The 26,240-nt window shown below is 41.7% G+C and overlaps 1 protein-coding gene and 1 pseudogene across 1 annotated transcript in view; both read right to left on the bottom strand.

Moving 5' to 3' along the window:
• Positions 1–343: 343 nt before the first annotated feature.
• On the bottom strand, positions 344–4,867 carry LOC139070187 (E3 ubiquitin-protein ligase TRIM21-like; annotated as a pseudogene).
• A 522-nt stretch (positions 4,868–5,389) lies between these two features.
• The window catches only part of LOC107378773 (eukaryotic translation initiation factor 3 subunit H), an 82,249-nt gene continuing 61,398 nt past the window's right edge, over positions 5,390–26,240 (bottom strand). The window contains exons 5-8 of the mRNA XM_070550823.1: positions 25,633–25,782; positions 10,644–10,764; positions 6,112–6,244; positions 5,390–5,622 (exon numbers count right to left, since the gene is read on the bottom strand). Coding sequence (XP_070406924.1) covers positions 5,528–5,622; positions 6,112–6,244; positions 10,644–10,764; positions 25,633–25,782 — 499 coding nt within the window. The 3' untranslated portion in view covers positions 5,390–5,527. The remainder of the gene's footprint in view (positions 5,623–6,111; positions 6,245–10,643; positions 10,765–25,632; positions 25,783–26,240) is intronic.

Below are 26,240 nucleotides of genomic sequence, written 5' to 3' on the forward strand. Positions count from 1 at the left end.
ATGTTTTTAAAAAACCTTTAGTATCTGCAGATTTCTGTTTTATTTGCCGCACCAGCTAATAAAACGAAGGGGAAACGTTTTAAATGAGATTGCTCATTTACTTGAAGGCTTTTGAAAAACTCTTTGACTCAAGAAATGTTTACAAGTCATCTCACATCATTCTTCCACTGATCACTGAGAATCTTCTTTCTCTAAAAATCACAAAGTAATTTTCCTGAGTGGCTTCTTGAGCTTTATCGACAAAAGCCTAAAATGCTGCCTTTCTGTCATTCGTCCCAAATTTATTTATAGAAACTTTGCCTCTGTTGGATTTAAGTCTCCACTTTGATTCCTTTGTAGCTTCTCTATTCACAAAGCTGCTGTTTCTACTTAACCCCCCTTCCATGTTTGAACCAGCAGATGAAAATCACCCAGCAACAAAAATCTGTTTCTGTTTCTGAGGACGTCTCCAAGCTCACCTCTCCACCAGCAGGACTTCATTCACCCAGATCAGAACCTCTAACAGATTCTTTGTTTTCGGAGCTTCGTGAATAAAAAGATCAGGGTGGCTGTTCGACAGGACAGATCATCAGAGGAGCGGAGTTTCTACCTCCATCATTCAGACCAGGAACAAAGAACGGGTGGAGTTTATCAGAGAAGCAGAAGCCAGTAAAGGATCAGAGCTGCAGCTTCTACATCATAAAAGGAGACCACAACCCCCTCATCATCCACAAACACCCCCACCTACTCCAGACCAGAATCAAGATGGAGACCTCCTTGAGGACCATCACAAGCTTTGTACTGATTTCCATTTCTCAAATTAACAGTCCAGTAATAATTGTCGGGAACTCTCCCTTCCTGTTGATGGACCTTCTGACCTGAACCTCAAAGTCAAATCTGCCTGAAGATAAACTCTGTATCCCCAAAACAGTAAAACAATCTCCCTGGATTAACTGGAACATCCTCCAGCACATCTTTATGATAGACTTGTTCTCCATCATCATCGTCATCATCATCATCATAAACTTGTTCTCCATCAGCAGACAGGTCCAGGTCAGGATGTGCCGTATCAGGATCAAGAGTTACATCTACTGCAGACCTCTGGACCTCCTTCAGCTCAGCCTCCATCAGGTTCTTCATCTTCTTCTGAGAGTCTTCTCCAGCTGATGCACAGCTCTCATCACAGTCCTCTCATATGATGGAGGATGAACTCTGAACTTTGTCCAGTCCTTGGTGGGTGGAGCAGCTTTCAAGGAGCTGAAGCTCTGGAGAAGGTGGAGGTGGTCTTCAGAACCTGAGAGCTGCTTCACCTCAGAGCTCCTCTTCATCAGCTCAGAGATCTCTGGTTCCAGATCTTTGATGAGGTCTTCAGTCTGGTTCTCTGTAGTTTTCTGTTTGTCTTCAATGTCCTTTATGGGCTCCTTTATGCTTCTCTCAACAGACTTCTTCAGATCAGTAAAGACCTGAACACCTTCTGCTTTCTGTCTATCTGCAGCATCTTTACTGATCTTCACCGACTCTCTAACCTCTTGAATCTTTAGTCGTCTGTTCTGGATCATCTGTTGAACTTCAGCATGTCTTCTCCAGCTCTGGAGAAGACATGCTGAAGTTCATGGCCGCTTCCAGTCGGCAACAAGATGGCGCCTGAGCTTGGCTTAGCCGCAGTCACCGGCCACTTTTTCAAACTTTTCTCCACTAACCTCCTCTTTTCCACCTTGCTCCTGTCTGCGATCCTCTTCAGTAGTGTCCCTGCTACCATCTCCTATGATCGCCAGACTCTTTTGTCCTTCCGTTCGTTCACGATCGCCCAAGACGCACCGAGGACGTACCATCCTGTTTGTTTACCTGAGTGGCGCACCTGCCCGGAGCCAAACGACAGTCCTGAGCTGTGCACCTCCGGCTATGTTTGTCCGGTCCCGGGAAAACGTCGGAGGAAAAGAGGTAAATGAGCAGGAATCCGGGTGAGATTAAGACTTCTCTTAAAGCGAGGTTTATCTGGTAAACATTGGAGCGATCTTCTAGCTTCTTGTCCTTTGTTTGGTGACCTGAGCGCCACTTCCGCATTCCCGCCAGGCCGCGTTGGGACGCGGTTCATCCGTCCAAGTTTTTTAAGGTCGGTTTATCTTCATTCCTCTGTAGTTTCTCCTCCTGTTCCCTCCATAAGTGGTTTTTATAAACACCGTGGATCTAACCCCGCTAATTTACGTCCACTAACTCCAGCTGTTTGTGTAGTTTCTGATTCCTCCACCTCACTCAGTATGGCTCTGTTAAATTCCCACTCTGTTAACAATAAGTCCTTCCTGCTCAATGATCTAATTCTCTCTAAAAACCTGGATTTTCTGTTTCTGACTGAAGTTTGGCAGCAAACATCTGATTATTCTGGTCTGATTGAACTCTGCCCCATTGGTTATTCTTTTCTTAGCCAGCCCCGGGGTTCTGGTCGTGGTGGAGGCCTAGCTGTTGTTTTCAGAGACCATCTTCCATGTAGCTCTACAACCTCTGGTCACTTAGCTTCCTTTGAACTGCAGCTGATTAAATCCGGGCGTAAGGACCCGTTGACCTGGTCCAAACAGTTCTTTCCTTCAGGAGTTTAGTGACTTTCTATCCTCCACTGTGAAGCTGTCCAGACTGGTGACTGTTGGTGACTTTAACATCCACGTTGATAATCCCTCTGATCTCTTTGCCATGAATTTCTCCAGCCTTATGGACTCCTTCAGCTTTACCCAGCATGTTTCTGGCCCCACACACACCAGGGGGCACACTCTGGACCTTGTTTTTACCCTTAGTCTAAATGCTGACAGCGTTTGTCCTGAGGACGTTTATATTTCAGATCACCATTGCATTTTCTTTAACTTGTCAGTTTCTGCGTCCCAACCTCCTGCTCGCCGTATGGTTAGTTCTCGTTTTGTTAATGAGAGCACAGCTAGCAATTTTTCTGCTGCCTTTGATCCACCCTGTTCTTCTGATAACGACCCAGATTCCTTAACTTCTCAGTTTAACGAGCACTGCCTCTCCATTCTGGACAACATCTGTCCTGTCAGAACCAGATCAGTTCCTGCAGTGAACCCTACTCCCTGGTTTAATGACAGCCTTCGCAGCCTGAAGCACCAATGCAGAAAAACGGAGCGTTTGTGGAAGAAAACCCATCTCCACATCCATCTGCTGCACCTAAAGGATCTTCTGACATCCTTTAACTCTGCAGTCAGAGATGCAAGGGTTTCCTATTTCTCCAACCTGGTGTCCCAGAGCAAAGGGAACCCCAAGGTGCTGTTTAACACCATCAGCAGCATCGTCTCTCCTGCCTCTCTTACAGCCTCCATCCACTCTGTTACAGACTGAGAACTTTCTGTCTGTCTGGTTTGGCAGCTGCTGGGTTTCTGTTCAGCTTCATATCTGAATTGATCAACCATTTCTCTGAAGGTGTTGACTTTTAGTTCAGGTCTGGTCTTCTTGAACAGATGGGACACTGGAAGCTCTTGCCACCATCCCAGTGTTGGGTGATGCAGGTCTTACAGAAGTTGTGTCCACATGGCATGGTGACTGGATCAGTGAACACATCCTGACAGACGGATCCTCAAATCTCAGGCTGGTGCCAGCAGACATGTCTGAACTCTGAGGACAAGAGTCGAAGAGGAAACTACAGAGTAAAGCAGATCTAATCAGAAAAGTTTAACGTTAGTTATTTAAATAATTTAGTTTAACTCCAGATGAGTTTCAGCATTAGGAAAGCTTCTCATTTGGATTAATCCGAGTTTAGTTTTTCCTGCTGATTGATGAACCACAGCAAACCTGATCAGTTTTGTTTAATGATCACAGAGTCAGAGGAGAAAAGGTGAATTCTCCTTCAGATAGAAAGTTGGTCTCAGCTGCAGCTCTGAATCGGTTTCTCTTTCACTAAAGTGCTGTAGAAACCTCCAACAGGAAGTTTTTAATTTGCTGGTAGTCAATCGGAGGAAACGTCCACATACCAGGAAGTAAGTCACCAAAACCTGATGTGTTCAGTTGAACTCTGATCTGGTTCCTAAAACAGGAGCAGAGCGTCTTTCTCAGATACCAACTTACAAGGCATTCATTTAAACCAGAAGACTGTGTAAAAACAAACAAAAAAAATAACTAGTGAATTTGGTCTTTAAGCGAGGAAAGGCTAACAGGTCATACCTCTGATGGCTTAAACATCAGCTTAAATATAAAAAACAGATCATTAAAAATACTTAAATAATCCTTATGTATACTCACTTTCACCTGACAGCTGAAACCTTCACCTTATAGTTGGAAATCTTTGGTGGACAGAGAAAAAAAGTTAGTTAATCTTGATCAACCTTCCTACTCGTACCGCCAGGCTCTCTCTAACCCGCGGTCGGTCCAACCGATTCAGTCCGACCTGAGTGTTGGCTTCCTCCTTGGAACAGAGAAATGCAGGAAAAATAGGTTTGAAGCAAAAACTAAAAACCGATGGAACTTTGCAACGGTCTGGTGCTGGAACGTTCTCCTTTTCAGCTTCTTAAAACAGCCAACGGTCTTGTTAAATGGTAAATGGCCTGTATTTGATATAGCGCCTTCTAGAATCCAGGAACCCCCCAAGGCGCCTTACAACACAATCAGTCATTCACACATTTACACAATGGTGGGGATGAGCTATGATGTAGCCACAGCTGCCCTGGGGCAACTGACAGAGGCAAGGCTGCCGAGCACTGGTGCCACCGGTCCCTCCGACCGCCACCAGCAGGCAACGTGGGCTAAGTGTCTTGCCCAAGGACACAATGACAGCAACAGACTGAGCAGGGCTCGAACCTGCAACCTTCCAATTACGGGGCGAGCACTTAACTCCTGTTTCCCGTGTTAAGTCAAGATCCTCTTCACCCCAAGTCTGGTGGTTCACTATCTCCATCGGTAGAAAGTGGTCGGTTCCTCTTTCCTTCCTTCGACCTTCACACCAAACCTCGGCTCCAACTGATTTGAGTTACAATCTGGACCTTTAACTTTTAATCACAACTTAATCATTAAACATGTTACCATGGAACAGTCCCTACTGATCATTTAACAAGACAATTCTATTGATTCAGATCGCCGTTTAACATTACTTGACTTAAAAACTCATAATCATGCCATTTAATCACAAAATGGACATTGGCTGTAAGAATCCTTTCATCACCGTCTTACTCAAACATTACATGAAATCATACATTAGATTATTTCATCAACTTTTGCCTGTTTGTGTCCATCTCTCCGATCATGGGTAAATGTGACTCAACTCATTTTGACTTTTTTTTTTCTGTTCTAGAGACATTATTCTTTATTCTGTTGAACCACAATTTGGTTTGTCTTCATGTCCTGGACACGATCAGACATTCACACACATTCTTACCCAGGTTGTGTGAAGAACAAGACAAAGCAACAAGACAAAAGAAGATGAGCTGCAGGATTTTTATTTAAATCAAGAGTGTTTTTATCCAAGATTCACTTCATAATAAAAACCACTACATAAATGATGGTTGACGCTCCTGCAGTTGACAAGTTTTCCAAACCGTCTCACACTCCCACCTCCGCTCTAGTTGTGGCCTTGGAGAGCCTCTGCCATGAACAGCTTCCCAAGGTTCTGCGAGGTGAACTCCTTCACGTTCTGGCAGTAGTTGTTAATTTGCCCTGTTGGAGAACAGCCACATGCATTCACACGCCCCCATAAAACAACACACAAACACCCCACAAGAAGCATATGTACAGCATACACACACACACACACACACACACACACACACACACACACACACACACACACACACACACACACACACACACACACACACACACACACACACACACACACACACACAAACATTTGTACAAACACAGACGGTGAAAACAGCAGCGAAACATCAAATTAGTGGTGAACGGAGTAAACGGGGGGCTCAGAATGCTGTCAGGAGGCGGAGAGCCAAACAGCGGGGATAAAGGAAGCTGAACGGGAGGCTGAGTAAATAAACTTTAAATTAATGTAATTTTAAGATAATGGCAGAGATAATTGCGAAACAGAACCTGAGCTCCAGTGAGAGGAGCAGAAGTGTCTGTTGGAATCTGGAGAGAAAAAGAAATGCGGGTGTCCTCTGGTTTGATTGGTTTTTTGTGTGTGCGTACCTGCAATGAGCAGACTATCCATGCGTGGTGGCGCCTGTGGGGGCTTGAACAATTTGGTGATATCCTCCTCAGGCAGTGGGGGTTCTCCACGACTCTGCCGCTGGGCATTCTCCTGCTGCCTTCTCTGGATGTACTAGAGGAGGAGACCCAAAAACAGGGTGGCATAAGTCGGGGGAGATGCAGGAGAAAAAGTTGAAAAGCCCCAAAACAAGTTCAGATAAATTCAAACAAGAAACCTGGATAAATGGAGCCAAAACCAGAAAATATGTGAAAAGAAATGACGAGAAGAGATGGAAGTAAGAGAAGAAAGCATTAGGTAAGAGAGTCAAGAAGAGTTACAGGAAAAGTAGCAGGAGGCATAAAGTCACGGAGACGCAGGGAACACAAAGTAAGAAATGTAGAGAGTGATGAAAGCTGAGATAGGGAGACAGAAGAGTTATAAGTGCTAACAGGAAGGGGAGTGATTTGTGGTGGGCTGACAGTCGGTGAATAAGTGAGGTTCCGTGTCTCTGGAGATCCTAAAAGCCTTGTTAATTTAGCAAGATGGAGAAAAGGAAGGTTGTGGCAGATGGGAGGTGGCTGGTGTGGGAGCGTGTTTTCAACCAAGCATCCCACAATGCACCAGTATGTGCGCCTCACATAAACATAAAAATGAAAATATACAACTATTTGATCATTTTATTTCCTGCCGGTGTGTCACAGCATGAGCATGGTTCCTAAAACGTTCATGTGTCAAACTTCAGCCTCACTTATTAGTGTATACGACTCCTACAGAGCTGTTAAACAGACGTTAGAATTAAAACTCTAAAAGTGAAATACGGTTTCATTTAGACATATGTTGACCTCATCAAACACAGGCACCACTGTCTGCTTTCCCTCCTCTTCACAAACGGCTCAATCGCTGTCAAGTTGCCATTTTTCCAGACCACGGACTCTGAAATGGACCAGGCTCTTGCCTCCTGTGCGTTTTATGCTTCGTGTTTGATGTTGACGTCTTGACGAAAAGCAATCGTGTCCCAGCAGTTCTCTTGCAGCCTGCAGCCAGGGCTTCCTGTATTTTGTCGTTTTTATTCTCAAACCTCCACCTTCACAAGCGTGGATTTTTTTTTTTTCAGTGCCTGCTGCTGAGCAGCATCACCACAATGCGTTGCTGGAAGCGGCGTGCAGCACGCTGTGGGACGGCGGCTTTGCTGTGATGGCCTCCACAGACTTGTTATAGAGTCAGACCTGACGAAATATCAAAGCTGGACCAAGACCAAATGAAGTTAGTGTACTACGTAATGGTCTAATCTGGTCAGGTAATGCACCCAATCATAATAAAGCCTTTAATCGTATTGTGAGCTATAGTCACTGCAGACGATGGATGTGTTCAGACAACAATTACCATCCAGATTGAATTACAGAGAAGATTATTATTTTATGGAGTCCATTTGGCGACACAGTATTGAATTGTTGGTCAAGTGGGTGAAAAGATGATTTTTAATTATTCTAATAAATGAGTCTTTAAAGCAATTAAATTCTGTCCACTTTGGTTTTCCTTCTTGAAAAGGTTCATTGCTTCTATAAATTTGTAAAGTCAAATAACTCAAGTTTTGGACTGAGACGTGGCTTTGGAATATTCCTAATCCTAAATGGCTCAGATCGGTATCTGAGCCTAGTTTTTACTTCCTCTGTTTCCTACCTTCCTTTCAACATGCTAATCATATAAACTTCAACTCTTCTGGCAATGTTTCCAACAGCTGATTTGACTCCCCTTTCATGTTTCCTTTATATACAGAGACAAACCCTAACCTGACTCAGTAACAATATTGTTATTTGTTAATTGCTGCTGATTTCTTTCATTAGGTATAATTTGTGCTCCCTCGATTCAGTGCTGCGAGTTTCCTTTAGCTGAGACTGAATCAGAGGAGTGAGACATACACTTCCTTTAACAGAGACTAGCGCGACTGCAAATTGTGGCAGGGGATCTGAGATTTACCAGATTCAGGGGCTGTGGAAGAAAAATGGAGCCCGCTCAGCACAATGCCTTTTTGCAACTTTCTATGATGATTAATAAGGTTCCATTTGTCCTGGAAGCAGCAGGGTCAATAGCACGAGATTACAAGGGCCACGCACTGTTGATGTCTGAAAGGTTTAATAGAAGCTCACTTTCTTTTTCTCTGTGCTTTATTGGTTCATAATGGGGAATCGTGTGAAACACGAAAAAAGGCTCACTGTAGGAAAAAGGTTTCTGTGCCGTGTGTGTGTGTGTGTGTGTGTGTGTGTGTGTGTGTGTTGGGGAGATTTGTAGGCTGTGATGATGAGGAGGTGAATACATGGGGGATGATGGATCATAATGGTGTAAATGTGTGGGTGAATGGCCTGGGATGAAGCATATGCATTTGTGTTGGTATGGAGTTGGGTCGTGGATGCGTGTTTTCTTCTGAGTGACTGGAGCCGACTGGGACTCTTAGCTGCTGTTGGACCACATGATGATGATGATGACTCAGCCTCGATCAGCATTAATAACACGGGCACTTTCTCACTTCCATTTGCTTGGATTAATGACTGAATAATGTAGACTTTTTAATGTAGGAGTGTTTGTGTGCACATCAGTGAGTCACATCGAGCTGCTATTCTTCCATTTTCCTGTATAACGTGTGCACAAAACTGTGACGCTTGTGTTTCCATCCGCTGCCAGATGTTTGTGATGCAGAGGTTGTATTTGCAGATGGTGATCAGTGAATGTAGACGGTTTGCATCCTGGAGAAGCTGCTGCCTTCTAGTGCACTTGTCACTTTATTTTGGTTTTAGGATGTGATGCGGCATCTGCTTCTAAACGAGCTGTGATGTGGCTACACCTACTCATCAGCTTTAAGGACTCACAGCACATTTCATGTGCATCGGCTCTTCTTGCTGTTAACCATGTGTGAGTTTTACCTTCTAAATATCTTGTTGGATCAATATTCAAGAAATATGTTTGCTCTCAATACAAAGCACGGCACTTGAGATAAGTAAACCTATTAAATGCAGGTGACAAAACTTTCATTGAACCCATTTAATAAAAACAGTCATGTTCCTGTTGGTTTTACTGAAATAAACCAAAGTTTTCTTTAAGTAAACATCTATTAGAGTTCACATCAGAGTCTGTGAGTGGGCTGGCAGTAGATTTAGTAATATTCAACACATTTAAACCACCTTCATTTCTTTATTTCCAACTGACCTGGCCATCTTGTAGTACATTAAAGTGGTCTTGATCACTAAATCCAAAGTTACAAAGCTCTCTCAATATTTTCTTCAGACAGCCGTTTTTCCACTGAAGGAGTTCTGGGAAATTTCTTGGAGGGTGGCCTCTCAGCCGTTGTGTCTCCACACAAATTCAGCCCTTTCTGGACATTGCACAAACGTCAGCATGTCGCGACTGTTTCAGCAGAGAGTGATGTCACTGATCAGCACCAAAAAGTGTCCACGGACAATGACATAAAAGTTTTTTTTCCCGGGTCAGCCATTTCCTGGTACAGAGTCTGAGGAAATGTTCAACATCACTGCCGTTTTGTGCTAGGTTGTGTTTCCGTGTAGCATACAGATCACCTCACACTGTTTACTGATCACCGTGTGCAATTTTAGTAAATTTTCAGCTCTTTGAAAATCACTTTGACTGTGCTATGATATGTTATTTATTAAACTGTTTTCTTTGACCATTTTCTATAAATTCAGTCTAACAAGTGAGCCACAGATTGTGACAGGCTGCTTATAAGGAACCAATTTAAAAGCTCAACATATATTAGTAATAAGACTCAGTAGTTGAAAACATTCGGTGAGAAACCATGGAGGATTTCAAATGTCATCATGTTTCTGGTCTAGCTTGTTAAAATATACCCGTCTCAGTAAAAAAAAAAAATTATCTTTCTCATCTTTTTCTAATTTGGGAATTCAACAGTAGTGCAGCTTCTACTCAATGACCAGATAGGCAGCCATGTTTCTGTCTGGAGAGTCTTTGTGCGGCATGACTTAACATTTCTGAACTTGTCCCATTTTTACCACACGATCACAAACATTTGATGTTTTTATAAAAAAAAAAAGGGGGGGGGGTGTCTTTTTCCTTACATTCTAGTGGGAAGATCAACATGTTTATTTTTTATTACAGAGTGATATTTAATGACTGTTGACAGAGGTTGTTGCTCTATTGCATGTAAATGCTCAAGCCCAGATGTTTCACTGGATGTGTGTAGGTACACTTGTGCTTCCTGGTGTCGCTGTTCCTCACCTGCTGTGACTGTGGGTATGACTGGTTGTATCCACGTTTGGAGCTGTAGGTGCTTCTGTTTCCGTGCGCGTGAGTGAGAGTGAGAGTGAGAGTGAGAGTGAGAGTGAGAGAGAGAGAGAGAGAGAGAGAGAGAGAGAGAGAGAGAGAGAGAGAGAGAGAGAGAGAGAGAGAGAGTCTATACATGCATGCTGGTGAGCTGATATGCCTGCTCCTCCTGCTGGCTCGTTGTGTGGGTGGTGTGGGCACTTTGCTTCCTGAAAGCAATGTGCGTGTGTGCAGGAGTTACCTGGTGCTTCTGCTGCTGCTGCTTACTCAGGTTGCGGCTGTAGGTGTTATATTTGACAATTTCTTGGTTCAGGTCATCCACTCTGTCCATCAGAAGCTGAAGGCTCTTCTCCAAGTGGTTGCTGGAACAAAAACAAAGTTCTACTTGTCATTCAAAATTTCTGTTTTCCCAACAGCACACCTGAGCAGTAACGTCATAAATGATTAACTCCTGTTATACATTATTTATTTTTAAAGATATTTAACTACAACTGTTTGACTCCATGTCAAAAAGAAATTGAGAGTATTTTGTTTCCTGATAGCAGAGATAATATCAAGCTGAAGGGGACCTTTGGAATGAGCTTGAGAAGATTTTACAAGACTAAAGCCCAGCTGTAGCCGGATGTTTTAAGAATGACTACAAAGATAAGTACCACAAAGTTTTCTATAGGGATGGACAATATATCTGCATCAATATCTGTATCGGCCGATGTTAGTCATTTTTTTAACATATCTGTATTGGTTTGATAAATAAAACCGGGCCGATATTAACAACCATTATTTTTTCCATCTCGTCTCTATTTGTTTGCCTGTTTCAGGGGGTGGGGGGTGAGGTGTAATTGTTTAGTCATGTGACAGTGAATGAAATCATCTCAGAACTGTAAATGAGTGTGTTGTTTACATAATAATGTAAATTCAGCTTTAATAATTTTAATTTTATACAAAATCTGCTGATTTTAGAAGCATTAATGTCAGTATATCGGTTATCGGCCATAACAATTATCTTAAAATCGGATATCGGTATCGGGCCCAAAATTTCATATTGGTGCATCACTGGTTTTCTGCCTTTGTTATCACCATACCAAACCAGACCAGTTTATTTATAGAGCACATTTAAAAATAGCATGGCAGCTAACCAAAGTGCAGTACAGGAGAGCCATGGCAGTTTGCATAAACTCCAGGATGCAGTGAAGAATTTTTAGATAAATAACTATTTGCAAAGGCCTTCTTCTGCTACAACCGCCTGATATAAACATGCACAGACTTCATTTCTCTCAACAGAAGACTTCACATGTTGTTAGCAAAATTGAGATATCAGGAATAAAAAAACAGATATACCATATTTTCCGGACTATAAGCCGCTACATTTTTTCCCACGCTTGAACCATGCAGCTTATAATGAGGTGCGGCTTTACTGAAGATTTTCCTTCACTTGCCAGGGGGCGCTTTAGCAGAAAGTGAAACAGGTGGAAGTCAAAAGTAGAAATCGAAGAAAGTGCTCATTTTAATTTAGCACATGCAAGCAGCCAGCACGACAAAGAATCTTTTTCAAATCCATACCCCCTCATCATGGTAAATACTATGAGTTCATATGTTGCCGCATTTAAGTTGAAGGCCATTGATCTGGCAGTAAAGGAGGGAAACAGTGCTGCCGCACGTAAGCTTGGCATGAATGAATCCATGGTTCGGCGCTGGAGACGGCAGCGGGAAGAAATCATTCAAGCCAGCTTCACCCGGGGATGATGACAGCAACACGGACAGCGACACTGACAAAACCACAGAAAAGTTATGTGACGAAGCTCTTCTGAGGCTGTTCAACTCCGACACTGAAGAAGACTTTAATGGCTTTAGTGCGCAAGAGGAAGATGAGAGCGAATGACTTTTTCTGGTAGGCAAGTGTGTTTTATTTACTAACCAGGCATGTTTTCTGTGCAGTTCTTATTTTCTAATCATCCAGGGCTTATTAATGCTGTGTCAGCGCTGTTCTTTTCTTCTAAACATGCATGCAAATTACCGGTAATAACGTGTCAGTTCTGTTTTTATTTTATAACCATCCAGAAATATGAATGCTATCAGTGCTGTTTTCTAAACTTGCAGGCACGTTCATCTGTGTTTAAAATTCGTTTCGTTGAATTAAAACAACAACGAAAAACCTCCTTGTAGCATCTTTTTGTCTAATCATCTTATGTTATGGCCATACATGCGCTGTGCGCCGGAGACCTGCATGTGGCTGCTGCACCACGGCTTGTATTTGAGTGCTGCGTGTGTGTAGAAAACCTTTTTTTTTTTTTTTTTGGTGCGGCTTATATAGGGGTGCGCTCTATAGTCTGGAAATTACGGTAATTTTTGTGAAGAAGACTTCAGGGTGCCCAAAAAAGCTCAACGACTACCAGGACTTCTAAAGTTGGTCCAGCTGTTGGATCGGGGCACCACCAGCTGGCTTGGGAATGGCAGCGATTGATATGGTAACTATTAAAATATTCCTAAACATAATTCTGACAAAACAATGGAAAATGGACCGGAAAAGGATGGCATACCAACTCCGGGTCTGGAGAGAGTTCCTGCCTCAAGTGGAGTAGTTCAAGTATCTCGGGGTCTTGTTCATGAGTGAGGGAAGGAGGGAGCAGGAGATCAACAGGCCGATTGGGGCAGTGTCTGCAGTGATGCGGACGCTGAACCGGTCTGTTGTGGTGAAGAAGGAGCTGAGCTGGAAAGCAAGGCTCTCCATTTACCAGTCGATCTACCGCCCAGCCCTCACCTATGGTCACGAGCTTTGGGTAACGACCGAAAGAACAAAATCGCGGATACAAGCGGCCAAAATTAATTTTCTCCGCGGGGGATAGGGTGAGGAGCTCGGACATTTGAGAGAGACTCGTAGAGACGCTGCTCCTATATAACGAGGGGAATCAGTTGAGGTGGTTTGGGCATCCTGCTAGGATGCCTCCTGTACGCCTCCCAAGGGAGGTGTTTCAGGCATGTCCTGCTGGCAGAAGGCCCCCTTGGTCGACCCAGGACACGTTGGAGACAACATATCTCTGAACTGGCCCAGGAACGCCTTGGGCTCCTGCCGGAGGAGCTGGTGGAGGTGGTCGGGGAAAGGATGGTCTGGAACTCCCTAGTTGGGATGCTGCCCCCACGACCCAGATCCAGGTAGGTGGAAGAAGACGAAATGAGACCCAAGTCTTTAAAAGACTCTTGGCAATGGCGATAGAACTTGGTTCGACAAGACATTGAAAATACCTTTCGAAGGTTTTATGCTACCGATAGTAGATGGTCTAAAATGTACCCATAACCTTGGTGGTTCTAAAAAGTACTTCATCACCACACCCACATGAAATGTTGGTGGTACAATGAAGCAAGCGTTCAGTCTACCCCAATGATAGATGATGAAACCATCAGCTGTGTTGTTTAGTGAAAAAATGTGCTCTTCACAACCACCTCATCAGACAAAGTGTCAGAATTGGAACTGAGAAACAACTAGATATGTTGTATTAAAGTGTCCTCAGAGCCTCAACAGACCCAGCTCATGCAGTGGCAGAAGACTAAAACCCGAGGGCCTGTCATTCAGTTCTCCTGTCAAATAGATCCTCCATTTTCCAAACACTGCTATGCTGACAGCTCTCAAAACACAACACTGCCAGCATGCACCCTCTTCCCCTCATTTCTAACATTTGTTTCAGCCTTTAAAAAGCAAGCTCCACTTTTACCTTGAGTTCAACCTTGACAGGGCTGCAGTGCTCCGTGTTAAGTTATATACCTCTTCTGTTTTCCTCTCTGGGATTAGATTGTTTCATTTATGAACGTTTGGGTGCTACACATTGCAGCATGTTTTGCAGAGAAACTGATTCCTGCCTTCTTTTTGAAAACTGCACCCGAATGACCTGCCTTTGTGTGAGTCTGAGGCATGAGCAAAAATAACTGTTGTGTTCCTGTTTGACTGGGAGTACAGACCTTAAGTCCATCTGTTCCTGGATTACTAAAGTCTTTGTGCACAAAGTAAAACTCAGCCCTTCCACCTCCAACAGGTACACGAGATGCCTTACAAGGCAGTCGGGTTTTTGGTAAGATCACAACAGGAAAGAATCTTTTCTTCCATTTGTTTTGAGGCATAAAGACAAAGGATCAGACAGAGAAGGGTCCTGCAGCTAACAGAACTTCTTCCGGCTCTTGGAGAGTACAGACGCTTTTTTCTCCTCTCCCTCCCTCCTTATCCCAAGGCTCTTTGTCCTGTCTGTGCATGGCGCTTTCTGCATTTTTTCTGGAAACTGGAAATTATTAAAAATGGATCTGGTCAGTTGGTCTCTCAACGCGATTAACAAAAAATTTTCAACGATGAGAATGGGAGAAGGGGCTCCCAGATGCCCCTCTGGGACTGAGTCAGCTGGGAATATCATGGACTCCTGGAAACAGTGGAACCTGATCTGCCTCTCTCAATTGTCTGTAGAGGATTCTGAAGACGTCTGGATGTTTGTCGTTTTGGTGTCGGGATTCCTGCTGTTAGGCCTGAGTGGTTACCTGGCTTACCGGAAAATTAACGAGCGTTCGACGAATATTGGCTCAATCCCGGAGCTCTGGGATGAATGCATCGTGCTGTGAACGCACAAACTCATAACTGTCAAGATGAGTCGTAAGCTTGGAACTTTGGCTGAGATTCGGGCTCTGGCACAAAGGGTGGATACCATCAAGGAGCGAGTGGACAGATCAGCACGAATTGGGATTGATTAATTACGCGATTATTGGATCTAGAGGGGTTGTAGACCAACAGAACACTAAGGCAGAGAGGAAATTTTCTCTGTCCCCAAAACAATTTTTATCTGAATCTGCCCTTGGAGCCTGTGAGGCTGAAGTGATAACTCCCCCCTCAGAAGAAATGTGGAATGCGGTCATCGCTATGGAAACTCTTTCTCCCTATCCCAGCCTGGGCGGGACTGTGACCTGTGAAGGCCAAGGAAACGTATCTAGGAGTCACTGTGCTCTCTAACCCATTATCTCCCTCCCCTGTCCAAACGGAGGTGATGAGTGCTGCCCCATGCGGCTGCACACACTGAAGTGAGGAGGGTCCCAACCCTACCTCCCCACCTAGTGGACACTCATGTTGTTTAATGTCTGAAGTTTGTGTGCATATCTGTCTGAGGTGTTGTGATGCATAGCAAAGCTGCCCTCTCTGTGGAGGGTAACTCTGAAGTGCTTTTTTTCCCCTCCCCCTGACTCTATCCTCATATAAACGCTCTTGATCTATTACGGTGCCGCAACTCGGGTTTCGAATGACCACAGTCACCAATTCTTGTCATGTGTCTGTGTATGTATGTCTGATCTCAGAATTGTGTGTACTGAAACTCTAATTTCCCTCTGGGATTAATAAAGTATTTTTGAATTGAACTGAATTTTCCATTCAGTCTCAGAATCAGTGCTTTTTTAAGACGTTCCAATCAGGTCTACTTAAGACTTCTTTGTGTATAATTTAAATATTGACTAATTTCGTCTTTTAAAACTAACAGCTTTTATGACTCTTGTTGCTCTTTTAAGACCAACTAAAACCATGTGCAAATGTCACTAAGTGTTTGACTAAAGTATGTGCACCTGTAGAGAAGTTAAATGATCTATACTATATAACACACAACAAAAATGGTAATACTTTAGAGTCATTGATCCCACTACGTCAGTAGATGTTTCTATTATCTGGACTATTTCCAGTCCAGCCACGATAGCGTGTGAAGACTGGTGGGTGATCAGTTGGCACTCCTCCACTGTAAACATGAAAACTGATGGCTCAGGACCAGATCTCAGGATAACACTTTCCTGCTGTGTCCTTCTTACTGTGTCTAAATCTATTCTCACAGACGAACGGCTGTTACAAACGGTTTTACCAAAGCAATACGGTGGTTAATGTGCGTGGTGTGAATGCATAATATTTGCATGGGGAATCATTTAGTCAGATTAAAGGCCTTTATTGCATCTGTCCTTTTAAATTCAACACAAGTGTCTTCTTAGTATGTACAAACGGATGTTATTTTCATTTGTTTTCAAGTCCTTTTCGATATTTTTTTCTTTTAAGGTTAACTATAATGATCACAGAGGTTATAAGCTTCATTCAGTTTGTCTTTCTGAATCCTTCACACAAAATTGTGACTTCGCTAAGCTCTCCATTACTCACAACCTGCTGAAATGTGGCTGGATGTTGGCAAAAATGGAGCATGTTCTTTGGTGTGAAGACAATAACAATACAGCTTAGTGCTGTGTTGATAAAATCGAATAGATGCTGAAATGATTCTTATGAAAATTCCAATAATCAAATTGAATTGATTCATAAGTCCAAAACTCCATTTCATTGTTTAACATAGTTTGCCCTTTGTACAGCTAAAATTGGAAGGAGACGTCCAGATGGTCAGAAAGGGTTAATACAGTTTCCTCTGTGAACTGTTACTCACCCAGTGTTTCACCGTTGATATATGGGCATATAATTAAGGTAACAGCTAAATTAAAACGCTTTAATAGCACTGACCCATATCAAAATCCAAATGGAACAGATTGAATAGGATCGGATCATGATAATCTAATCTAACACTTGAGAATCGGAATTGAATAGATTCTTGAAATCTGAATCAATGTCCAGCTCTAATATGGCTACGCTCTTGGTGCAAAACAGGGGTTTCCCTGCTATTTCGCCATCCCTGAGATGCTTTCCCATGCACTCGGCACACACTAAATGTCCACGGTATGCTCCCACTACAACGTGACCATGCCCCTTCTTGGCATGACTCTTATAAAGTTTAAATTGTACATTTCAGTTTAGGTATTTAGAAATAAATCACAAAGTTACTGATTTAAATCTCAAAACCAGGGCTTTCACCGTGCATGTGTTAATGCATATTCTGTCGTTTGAATAGAATTACAGAAAAATTACTCTATAAGATAAAATTATATCAGTTTAGCGTGACTAGAATTTGGATGAGGCTTGTGTTCTCACAAACTAAAGAGATAAATTATTCAGACGGGTTCACCAGAATTCTGATCAACATTATTTTAGACAATTTGTCATGAGATTTCCTATCATTAAAATTTCTGTTGAAAGGTCACATTCGATGACACCACATTCAGTATGCTGTATGTCTGCTAGTGCATGCTCAAATTCACATGGGACAATAAAGGACAAACTGTAAAATTGTGTCGATGTGTGAGAAAAAAACTGGCTGACATTCAGTAAATTGAAGGTTCAGAAGGGAATTCTTTAACAAAGCTGCCAGGAAAATGACTTTCATTCACACAACGAGCATTTTATTCTGATGGGAGTCTTTTTAACTGATGGCCATGGACATAAAAATGGATTGCTGGCTCACTTCTATATAGCTGAATAATTTGTTTCAAAGAAAAAGTAAAATCCCCTGTATTTTGTAGTGTGGTATGGTGTTATATTTGTTAAAATTCAGCTAAAATGAAAAAAATGTGTAAAAATGTCCAATTTCAAAAAGGATTTAAACTAAGTTTGAGGTTTTCTGAATGTCGTAAGCACATACGCTGCCGAACATTCACTTTAGGTTAGAATCCAGTTTTCTTGCTTTATTATTACTTTTGTGCATAAAAGGGTGGCAGCAAAATAGGAGAAGACACTATTGCACGATATACTGACAAATAGGAGAAGACACTATTCACCCCCCCCCCCCCCCCTCAGAGTATTCAATACACAGAAGCTTCTCTGTCACCACCTCCTCTATGACCCCATTTCTCTACCTTTTCACAGTCCTTTACAGAATACACATCATCAGGGTTATCAGGTAGCACAGAAAGCCACGGAGGCGTGCAGAAGCTCAGACATGACCTGGGAACATTCTCTTACTGGATTAGTAATTTTAGTAAAATGTTAAGTTGTCTCCAGTGAGTGCTATGTAAAAGATGAAAACATTCATTATAACATTTTTGTTTTGGAAAGCTCTAAACAAGGAATTTTTGACCTTCATGCTTTTTACCATCGTCTCAGAGCTAAATAACCTTGTTAAGACGATGGCGTGTTCGCATTTGTCGACGGGAAAGGCCGGGTGATGTAAATTTTAAAGTTTTAAAAATACCTCGACTCCTCAGACCTTGCACCAACAATCAGCAGCCATGGTCTCATTAGACTGCAAAAGTCTTCAGGGAGATTTAGCAGGCTCTAGACAGGAAAAGCAGTGCCCTGGTGTTCAGTCACACTTGCATAAATGTGACCATAATAGAAGAAAAGTCAGAAGGAAAACCCTTCACTTGTCCTTTCAAATGTAGCTCTCCAACACTACAGTCCTTAGTTTAGAAAAGATGGATACATATTTGCTTTCCTTCCCGCATCACTAAGATACACATTTTCAACAAATAGGGCTTTCACATCTGGGTCAGCCTGGCCTGGCTTTGATTGGGTAACTGTGTTCACATCTGAGTAATTTGTGCATTTTCCATGCTCAGCTGACTGGATTTTTTCAGAACTACTTCCCAGTGGTCAGCATGGTGTGATGCAAACACAGCACACCCACTACCGACTGACTGGCCAGCTGAAGTTCACGCCTACCTATAGAGGGAGCTTCTGATTGGCGGAGCACACTGCATTTTCAGTAAGACAGTAAGAAGCAGTGTGCTTCATATCAGAGTCATACACCTAGGGATGAAACAAATTATCGAATTATTTGGATGGTTCGAATAATTAAATTCCTTGATTCATTTTTTACTAATTCAAAGCTTCGTTAAATGTGCGCACCACAGTCTGAAACCATTTTACTGGCGCACTATGTGGTAATCTAAGTGCAGTGGAGGAAAATAGAGAAACCAGCAAAGACAGAAAACATTGTACGTAAATGGTCCAAAGTTTGGGATCAAGAGTTAAACTTGGGCAGATTAGCAATGCTAAGTTAGCACGTAGCATGCCCATGAATCATGATCAAGTGGAGTTCAGAAAAAAACTTCAATTCATTCAAGTTTATTTATATAGCGCCAAATCACGACGAGTCGTCTCAAGGCACTTCACATAATAAACATTCCAATACAGGTCAAAACGTGATGATTGTGAATGACTAAACTCTACAAGCGGAAGAAAAATCCCCTCCATCCCATTTACGTGTGGATGTCTGCAGCTGCAGCGCTATGGAGCAGAACCGCTGCAGCTGCTACCTGGAGTCAGGTTGTTGCTACTGAGAGTCAGTGACTCGAGTCTGCTCCACACACCGCAGCAGGATTATGGCAAACCGTTGTAGCATGTAATTCACAAACGCTTCTATATTTTAGAAAATTTAGACTGGATTATGTTGCCAACCCGCACAAGATAAAATATGTCCATTACATTGTTACTAGTAGAAATTAAATGTCATTATAATTTCCAGTAAATTACCACTTAACAAGTTACTGAAATTATTAAATTCTACTGATCGCATTTGAATATATTTAGTTATGTTTAGACTAGGATGAGTGATGTTAATGCAAACCTAAAATATGTATGAAATATAGGTCAAATTCTACTCCATAAAATTTTTGTTGGACGATTTGATGGAACATTCAAATACTAAAAGCCTTGTACAGTAACTGTAAACTAGCTTTGGAGCAATCTGGCACACATTAACAGTCTAGATTTTCCGAGGAAATGCAAGGATCCCTGAGTACTGGGCACGAGCTTGTTTAGTTTGACTCATGTTCACTTTATTAGTTTCTTCTTCCTTATTCTACCGTGTATTTTGAGTGAATACCTTCCAAATATACATTGCTAGAGTTCAGCTGTTAAGGAGTGAATAAACCTGGGTAGTTCTGTTACTTAAGCAGTTGTGAATAAAAACTGAGAAAAGCTGCAACAGAAGCTCAGCTGTCCAAGCGGGGAGCGACTTTACAAAAAGATAAGAAAGCTTCACCTGGTGCATCAAAGCTTGGAGATGACTATGTACAGACAAATGTCAGCAGACACCATGCCATACGAAGTTCGTGTGTCCTCATTCAAACACTGACTTTATCAATTATAGATGCATGTTGCATTCAAGCAGAAACTAGAAGATGATAAACATGATATCTGTCTAGCCATTTTGGGCTTAATGAACATCTGGCATCGAGACTTGTATCACAGCACCAGACCTACAGGAGAGGAGAGATCTGTGTAGTTTCGACCAGTTGTGCATATCTTGATTTTTGTGAATTGTAATGCTGGACGAGTCACACAGGAAGAGCAGCAGCACAGAGTCAGCAGGTGACTTGTTTCCACAGGCTTCGATATGACTGAACAAATCCAAGAAAGTACAATCACTGCAGATGTGACATAAAATTTCAAAAACTGCTTAAAAGTAAAATATAAGCTGAAACTTTGCAGTCCCATTGTTGTATATTTCCTGCTCAAACTACTTCTTTTGTGCTATTCCTGCTATGTAGCAATAATTTCCATTAGCTATGCCTATTGTTTAGGAAAACTGCAGCGAAAGTGCCAGCCTAGTTCAGCCATTACACTGCTTGCAACCTACTTTGGTAAATTTTATGTAATAAAAAAATACACTGATCTAGACGTTATAATTCTCGTTGTGAAAGCTATTTTAATGGGGAAACACAGTTGTGAGGTTCTTTGCTAGACTAGCTTTTATCCCTTCTTTTACTGTGTGCTTGTAAAAACTGTCAGTTTGGAGATCCAGATAGCTCTCTCACTTCACCTTCCCACTAAAACACAAAACACTTTGGGATTTCAACATGAAAAATGTAAGTATAGAACAACCAGTTAGGGCATTTTTGACCTGAGCGTCTTCCAGCATTATAATAATAACCTCCGCAGAGGGTTTCTGAAGAAAAACACATTGTCCAGATCTACTGCATGGGGGTTGTTGCATAAACACAATGTGTGAGTGAGTGTCAGGTGCCCTGGGAGGAGTGCTTTCTAAGTTTTCAAACTGTAATGGCAAAAGGTCATACCACACTTCATAAAGCTTTCATTGACTACCTTTGAGTGACTTGGAAATACAGTTGTGCTTTGAATGATGCAAACCAGTCGATCAAAGCCATGACAGTTAAGCAGGAGGACATTTTCTGCTATTTCAACAAACAATTAGGTTGTCATTTTATTTGCCAACATCCGTCCCGACTGGTCGTAGGTTCTGCAGCTCCTTTTTTAGGGCAGCACGTTCATATGCTAAAGCTCAAATAAAATGGCAGCTATTAAATTCATATTTCCCATCTAAAAAAGCTAAAGATCAACTAAATATTCAGCACTGGCTTGTGAAAATAAATGAATGTTAGCAGGTCAACTGTGAATAATACCATCCCAGGAAAAAATGTGCAGGTATGAATGGTTTCTCTTATTGAGTGGCATTTCATAAGAAGCCTTCCTGCACAAAAACACAGGCACTGAAAAGGCTAACAGTCATGACCAGAAAAAGCAAAACAGTCATTAGTTCCAAAATGTTATCCAACATTCAGCAGTCCAAGGCTTTTGATCACTAAAACAATCATTTTCTTTGATGCTTTTTAGTTCACTATCATAGTAACTATTCAGCAACTGAAACTGTTACTGAATATGGGGGCCACTCTGCAAAAATTATTTTTTTGCCAGTAAATATTTAACACCTAGGTGCCCAAGAAGAAAAATCCAGAATTTGTTCAAAATAATATATTTTTTGCCACAGTAAGAAAGCCTACAGATCAAAAATGGCAAAATGTCAAGAAAGGGACACGTCTCTAATTGTAGAGCCGGGCTATCGATCGACTGGGCTTCAGGCTTGTGCTGCAGTCCGACGCATCACTGATACGGAAGAGGAAAGGATTCAATAAAAAATACTGACGATAAAACAGAGCGTGGTTTGGCAACAGAATGATCCCAATCAAAGGTTTCAAGTACCGCAGGAGGTATAAGCTGAGGGTTTTGCCATGGTCTACTACAGCATAAAGGGAAATCAGTGCTCAGACTCTAAAAGAGCGACCCATGCAAAATCGATAGGGGGAAAATGTTTAGACTCATATGTCTTCATAAAGATGAGCTATAAACACTTTATAAGCTTTGAAATCTGCCAAAGTCGGTGGGGCAAAACCTTTACTGCATGTTTTTTTTTTTCATTTTTGTTATCTGCAAATTGTAAAAAATAACTGAAAAGTGTTTTTATGCAGTTGAACTTTCTTCCCTTTGAAGAACATTTCATCATCTAAATGTAAGTAGCTAGCAACCAGAGAAATGACCAGGACCGTAAATATTGTTGCATGTGAACTAATTCCTAAACTCTTCATGGTAATTTTGTCAGTGGAATAAAATCAAGCAGACATAAGAAATAACTGCGCTAACAAGTTGGTGAAAACACGAAAAAAGCCACAAAAACTTCAACAGAAATTTCAACTGGTTATAAAATGTGTGCAAAGACAACTTACAAAGAAACGTTTCTGGTCTTGCATGAAAACAGTCCAGTCCCGTACATTTCCAATACAAAAGTGCTTCCAGGATTGAGTTGGACTGGGTTGAAGGAGGCTGCACATATTAATTTACTTCATGCAAACCATCAACACAGTCAACATCATCATCTGTGGTAAACGCAAACCTGCCTGCCAGAGTGAGACTGCACTCACTCAGCCTTACACACAGATGACAGTGACAAATGGGGCTGCAGATTGGAAAATGAGACAAAAGGAAAAACATTAAATAAAACCCCTTATCGTCCACTTTTTGAAAGGGTCTGAAATGGGTAGAAAAGGGTGGGGCTGTCAGCAGAAGATCCAGAAGCGAACATCACAGTCCCATATGAAAACGGAGCAGCGCAGCAATCTGACAACTTCAGGAAACAATTTCATCTCACAAGACATCCCATCTGCAACCACGTCAGGAAGCCTGCGAGAAGGGCTCCTCTGCTGTGCCCTCCATATCAAACGAGATGTTTCTACTTTAGAGTAGTCATTTCGCAAACGTGCCTTGTGAGATTGGTGCATCTACTTGACGATGTTTAACGAATGACCCTGTTGGTGTTTAGCTTGGCTGGGCATGCATTTTGAAGAGCTCCATTCACATGACTCTGTAAAAAGTCATGACTTGCTTGTTTAAGAGGACACAGATGAGAAGAATAACGATTCCTGATGTGATTCATCGCAGCATACGAGTAAGTGCAGAGAGCTCTGGGAGCAAACAGAGTATAAATCAGCACTTTGAGTCGTTATTGTGCTAATTTCTCACACCTGCCCCTGGGGAGCTTTTTGATTAGCAGCTTCACAGCTGTTGCTCCACTTGCAGCAGTTTATCTCCATAAATGATTGCTGATAAATTCTCCAGAGACTGAAGCCGAGTTCCCTTGAGATATAAAATGTGAGACTTAAAGAGGCAGGCTGCGATATGATATGAAGAGAGTCCTGTTGTGCTCATTAGTGATGGAAGACAAAGTTTGCTGGCATGTTCTGTTTTCCAAATGCATTTCTGAATAAATAAGATGTGGCATTTTGACATGGCATTTGTTGCACCCAATTTTGGACCAAGTATCAAAGTAAGACTTTCCATAGTATCCTAAAGTTACAGGTTTTTGAACTGAAAAAGTGGTCCATCATGTCTCAGAAAGATGTCATTGTTGATCATGAGCATTGTTCAAACAAAAAACCCCGTAGTGTATATAGCTGAGTAGATACCACCCATCTGGTATTAATTAAAGGGACTTCTTTAACATCATGGTGTGTTTCAGAGTTCAGGTTTAAATGTTTATTCATTTATTTTCTTTGAATTGTTGATTAGTGATAACACTTAAAGTATATACATGTATTAACTACTCCTATCAAATTCATTGCTTTTTGGGTGAAACTTGCCTTAAAACAATAATAAAAATCACACGTTTTCATGGTAACATCATTCAGTACTCTTTTCTTTCCTTTTCTGTTACCTTAAGGTTTAACTAGTATTTTGCCCTTTTTGTTGTTACTGTAGTTTATTTGTTATTCCTCTGTAGGATTACAAAACCAGCTCTTTACTGTCAAATAACACCCAGCAGCAGCACAATATAGCTCTTACTGTGGGTCCAGGGGTCAGGTCTGACAGGAACGCCTTAATATTTTAGCATCAAAGGTTCCTATATTATGTCTGCTGATGTTTTGTTGAAACTCTGGACATGAAATCCACCTTGGTGTTGGCTAATCTGGAACTAGCCTGATGTTAAAGCAGTACTTGACTCATATTTTTAATACATCTTCAGTGCTCTCTAGTAGGAATGAATGCCTCTTAAGTTGTACTCTGAGGGGAAAAAAGCTCTGGTGAACCGGTTTCAGGGGCTAGAAGTGAGCCAGATCAGAGATGAGATGAGCACAACAGGATTTGGAGTCTTGGTCCCTGATATTCAGACATCTCTTCTCTGATTGGCTAACAGCAACACAACTCTATTACTGACTCTGCTCTGCAATGTTGATGTTTTATCTCCACAAATAACACAAGCCTGGAGTTCTGCTGTGTGGTGGAGTTGCTAATGCTAACAGTTAACTTCTACTAGTCTAGACATTCTCAGCTGTTTCTCAGCCTTCCCCGTCGTGAGTCTAGATGGGTTTATCCTGGATACAGTCAGCTGCATATTAATCCCAGTAAAGTGATCCAGTCTGACCTGGACAGTGCAGCGTTCCAATGGTCAGCCTTACAGTAATGGCTCGTGGGAAAGAAACAGCCAATATGAAAAGGCACAAAACTGGTAGCATAAAACAAAGATAAGTCAGATTCAGTGTAATGACGTGGTTTTCTAATGTGCAAGATTTGATTTGTTTTTCTTTGTATATTTTGATAAAACAATTGTTGCTCCATGAATCCATCACTATGGACTACATAGGCTTTAAATGTCCACTGGTAGCCGATTTCTGAGGTCAGTGTTTTAACAGGGTGGCTTAAGAACAGTGAAGTGTCCACAATTCCCTAATGTTTAATCAATTTTAATTTAAGAGTGGCTTTAAGCCATGTCTGTGAATGCAGCTTGCAGGCTTAAAGAGAACCCGTGAGATGGAGTTAAAGCTTTTCTTTTGAGAAACTCATACAATCCACAGGTATCAACGTCATCATGGTGACCACATGCATAATCAGTATATTATGACTATATTGTGAATAGAACTTGTTAAAAAAACGACTTTTGTGATATGTAAAGGAGCATTTTATTGCTTAAAAACTTAAATTTAAAGCAAATTCTATAAAGTAAACAGATGTAATCTGGATTTAACCTTTGTTCAACTTGTTTGCTCATCAAAAACTTACAGGTGAGGTATAACAATTAATGTTGGAACTAATGTAAAAAACAACACATAATGGGTCAATGACTGACCTGCTGGAGAGATTGAGCAGTTCGTGCTTGTCGGCGGCCGTGGACTTGTCTTCCAGCTCCCACATCAACACGCTGATGAGGTGGGAGTTTTTGATGACAATAGGGACCTCCTCGAACATATTCTCAAAACCAATGCTGGCCTTCTTCAAGCTGCAGACAACAACAATTAAAAAATGTCAGAGATGTGCTAATTTACTCATATTACACAGGTGTCATACTATATTTTATAATGTAATTTTATGCTTTTAATTAGGGATGTGTATTGGTGAAATTGTGGCGATACGCATTACGATACAGGGGAGATGATACAATATACCGTGATATATTGCGATACATTCAGCCAGATGATATTAGTGATTTTTTTAGACTGAAATTATTGTAGGAAATTCAATAAAAAGTCCAAACTGATACTTAACATGTTTAACATGAGGTATCTGAAGGTGATTTTAAGGTGCTTTTATAGGACACACCATGCCGGCATGTCGGCGTAATATTACCGCAATTGTATGTCTATAAATGCGCCCTGCCGGCATGGCGTTGCGCAAATATTGTGGCATTTGTTCCGCCTCACTTGGTAGTAATATTGCCGCATCAGCCCCTCGCCTCTG

The sequence above is a fragment of the Nothobranchius furzeri genome, chromosome 5, assembly GCF_043380555.1.
Source record: "Nothobranchius furzeri strain GRZ-AD chromosome 5, NfurGRZ-RIMD1, whole genome shotgun sequence".
Classification (NCBI taxonomy): Eukaryota; Metazoa; Chordata; class Actinopteri; order Cyprinodontiformes; family Nothobranchiidae; genus Nothobranchius; species Nothobranchius furzeri.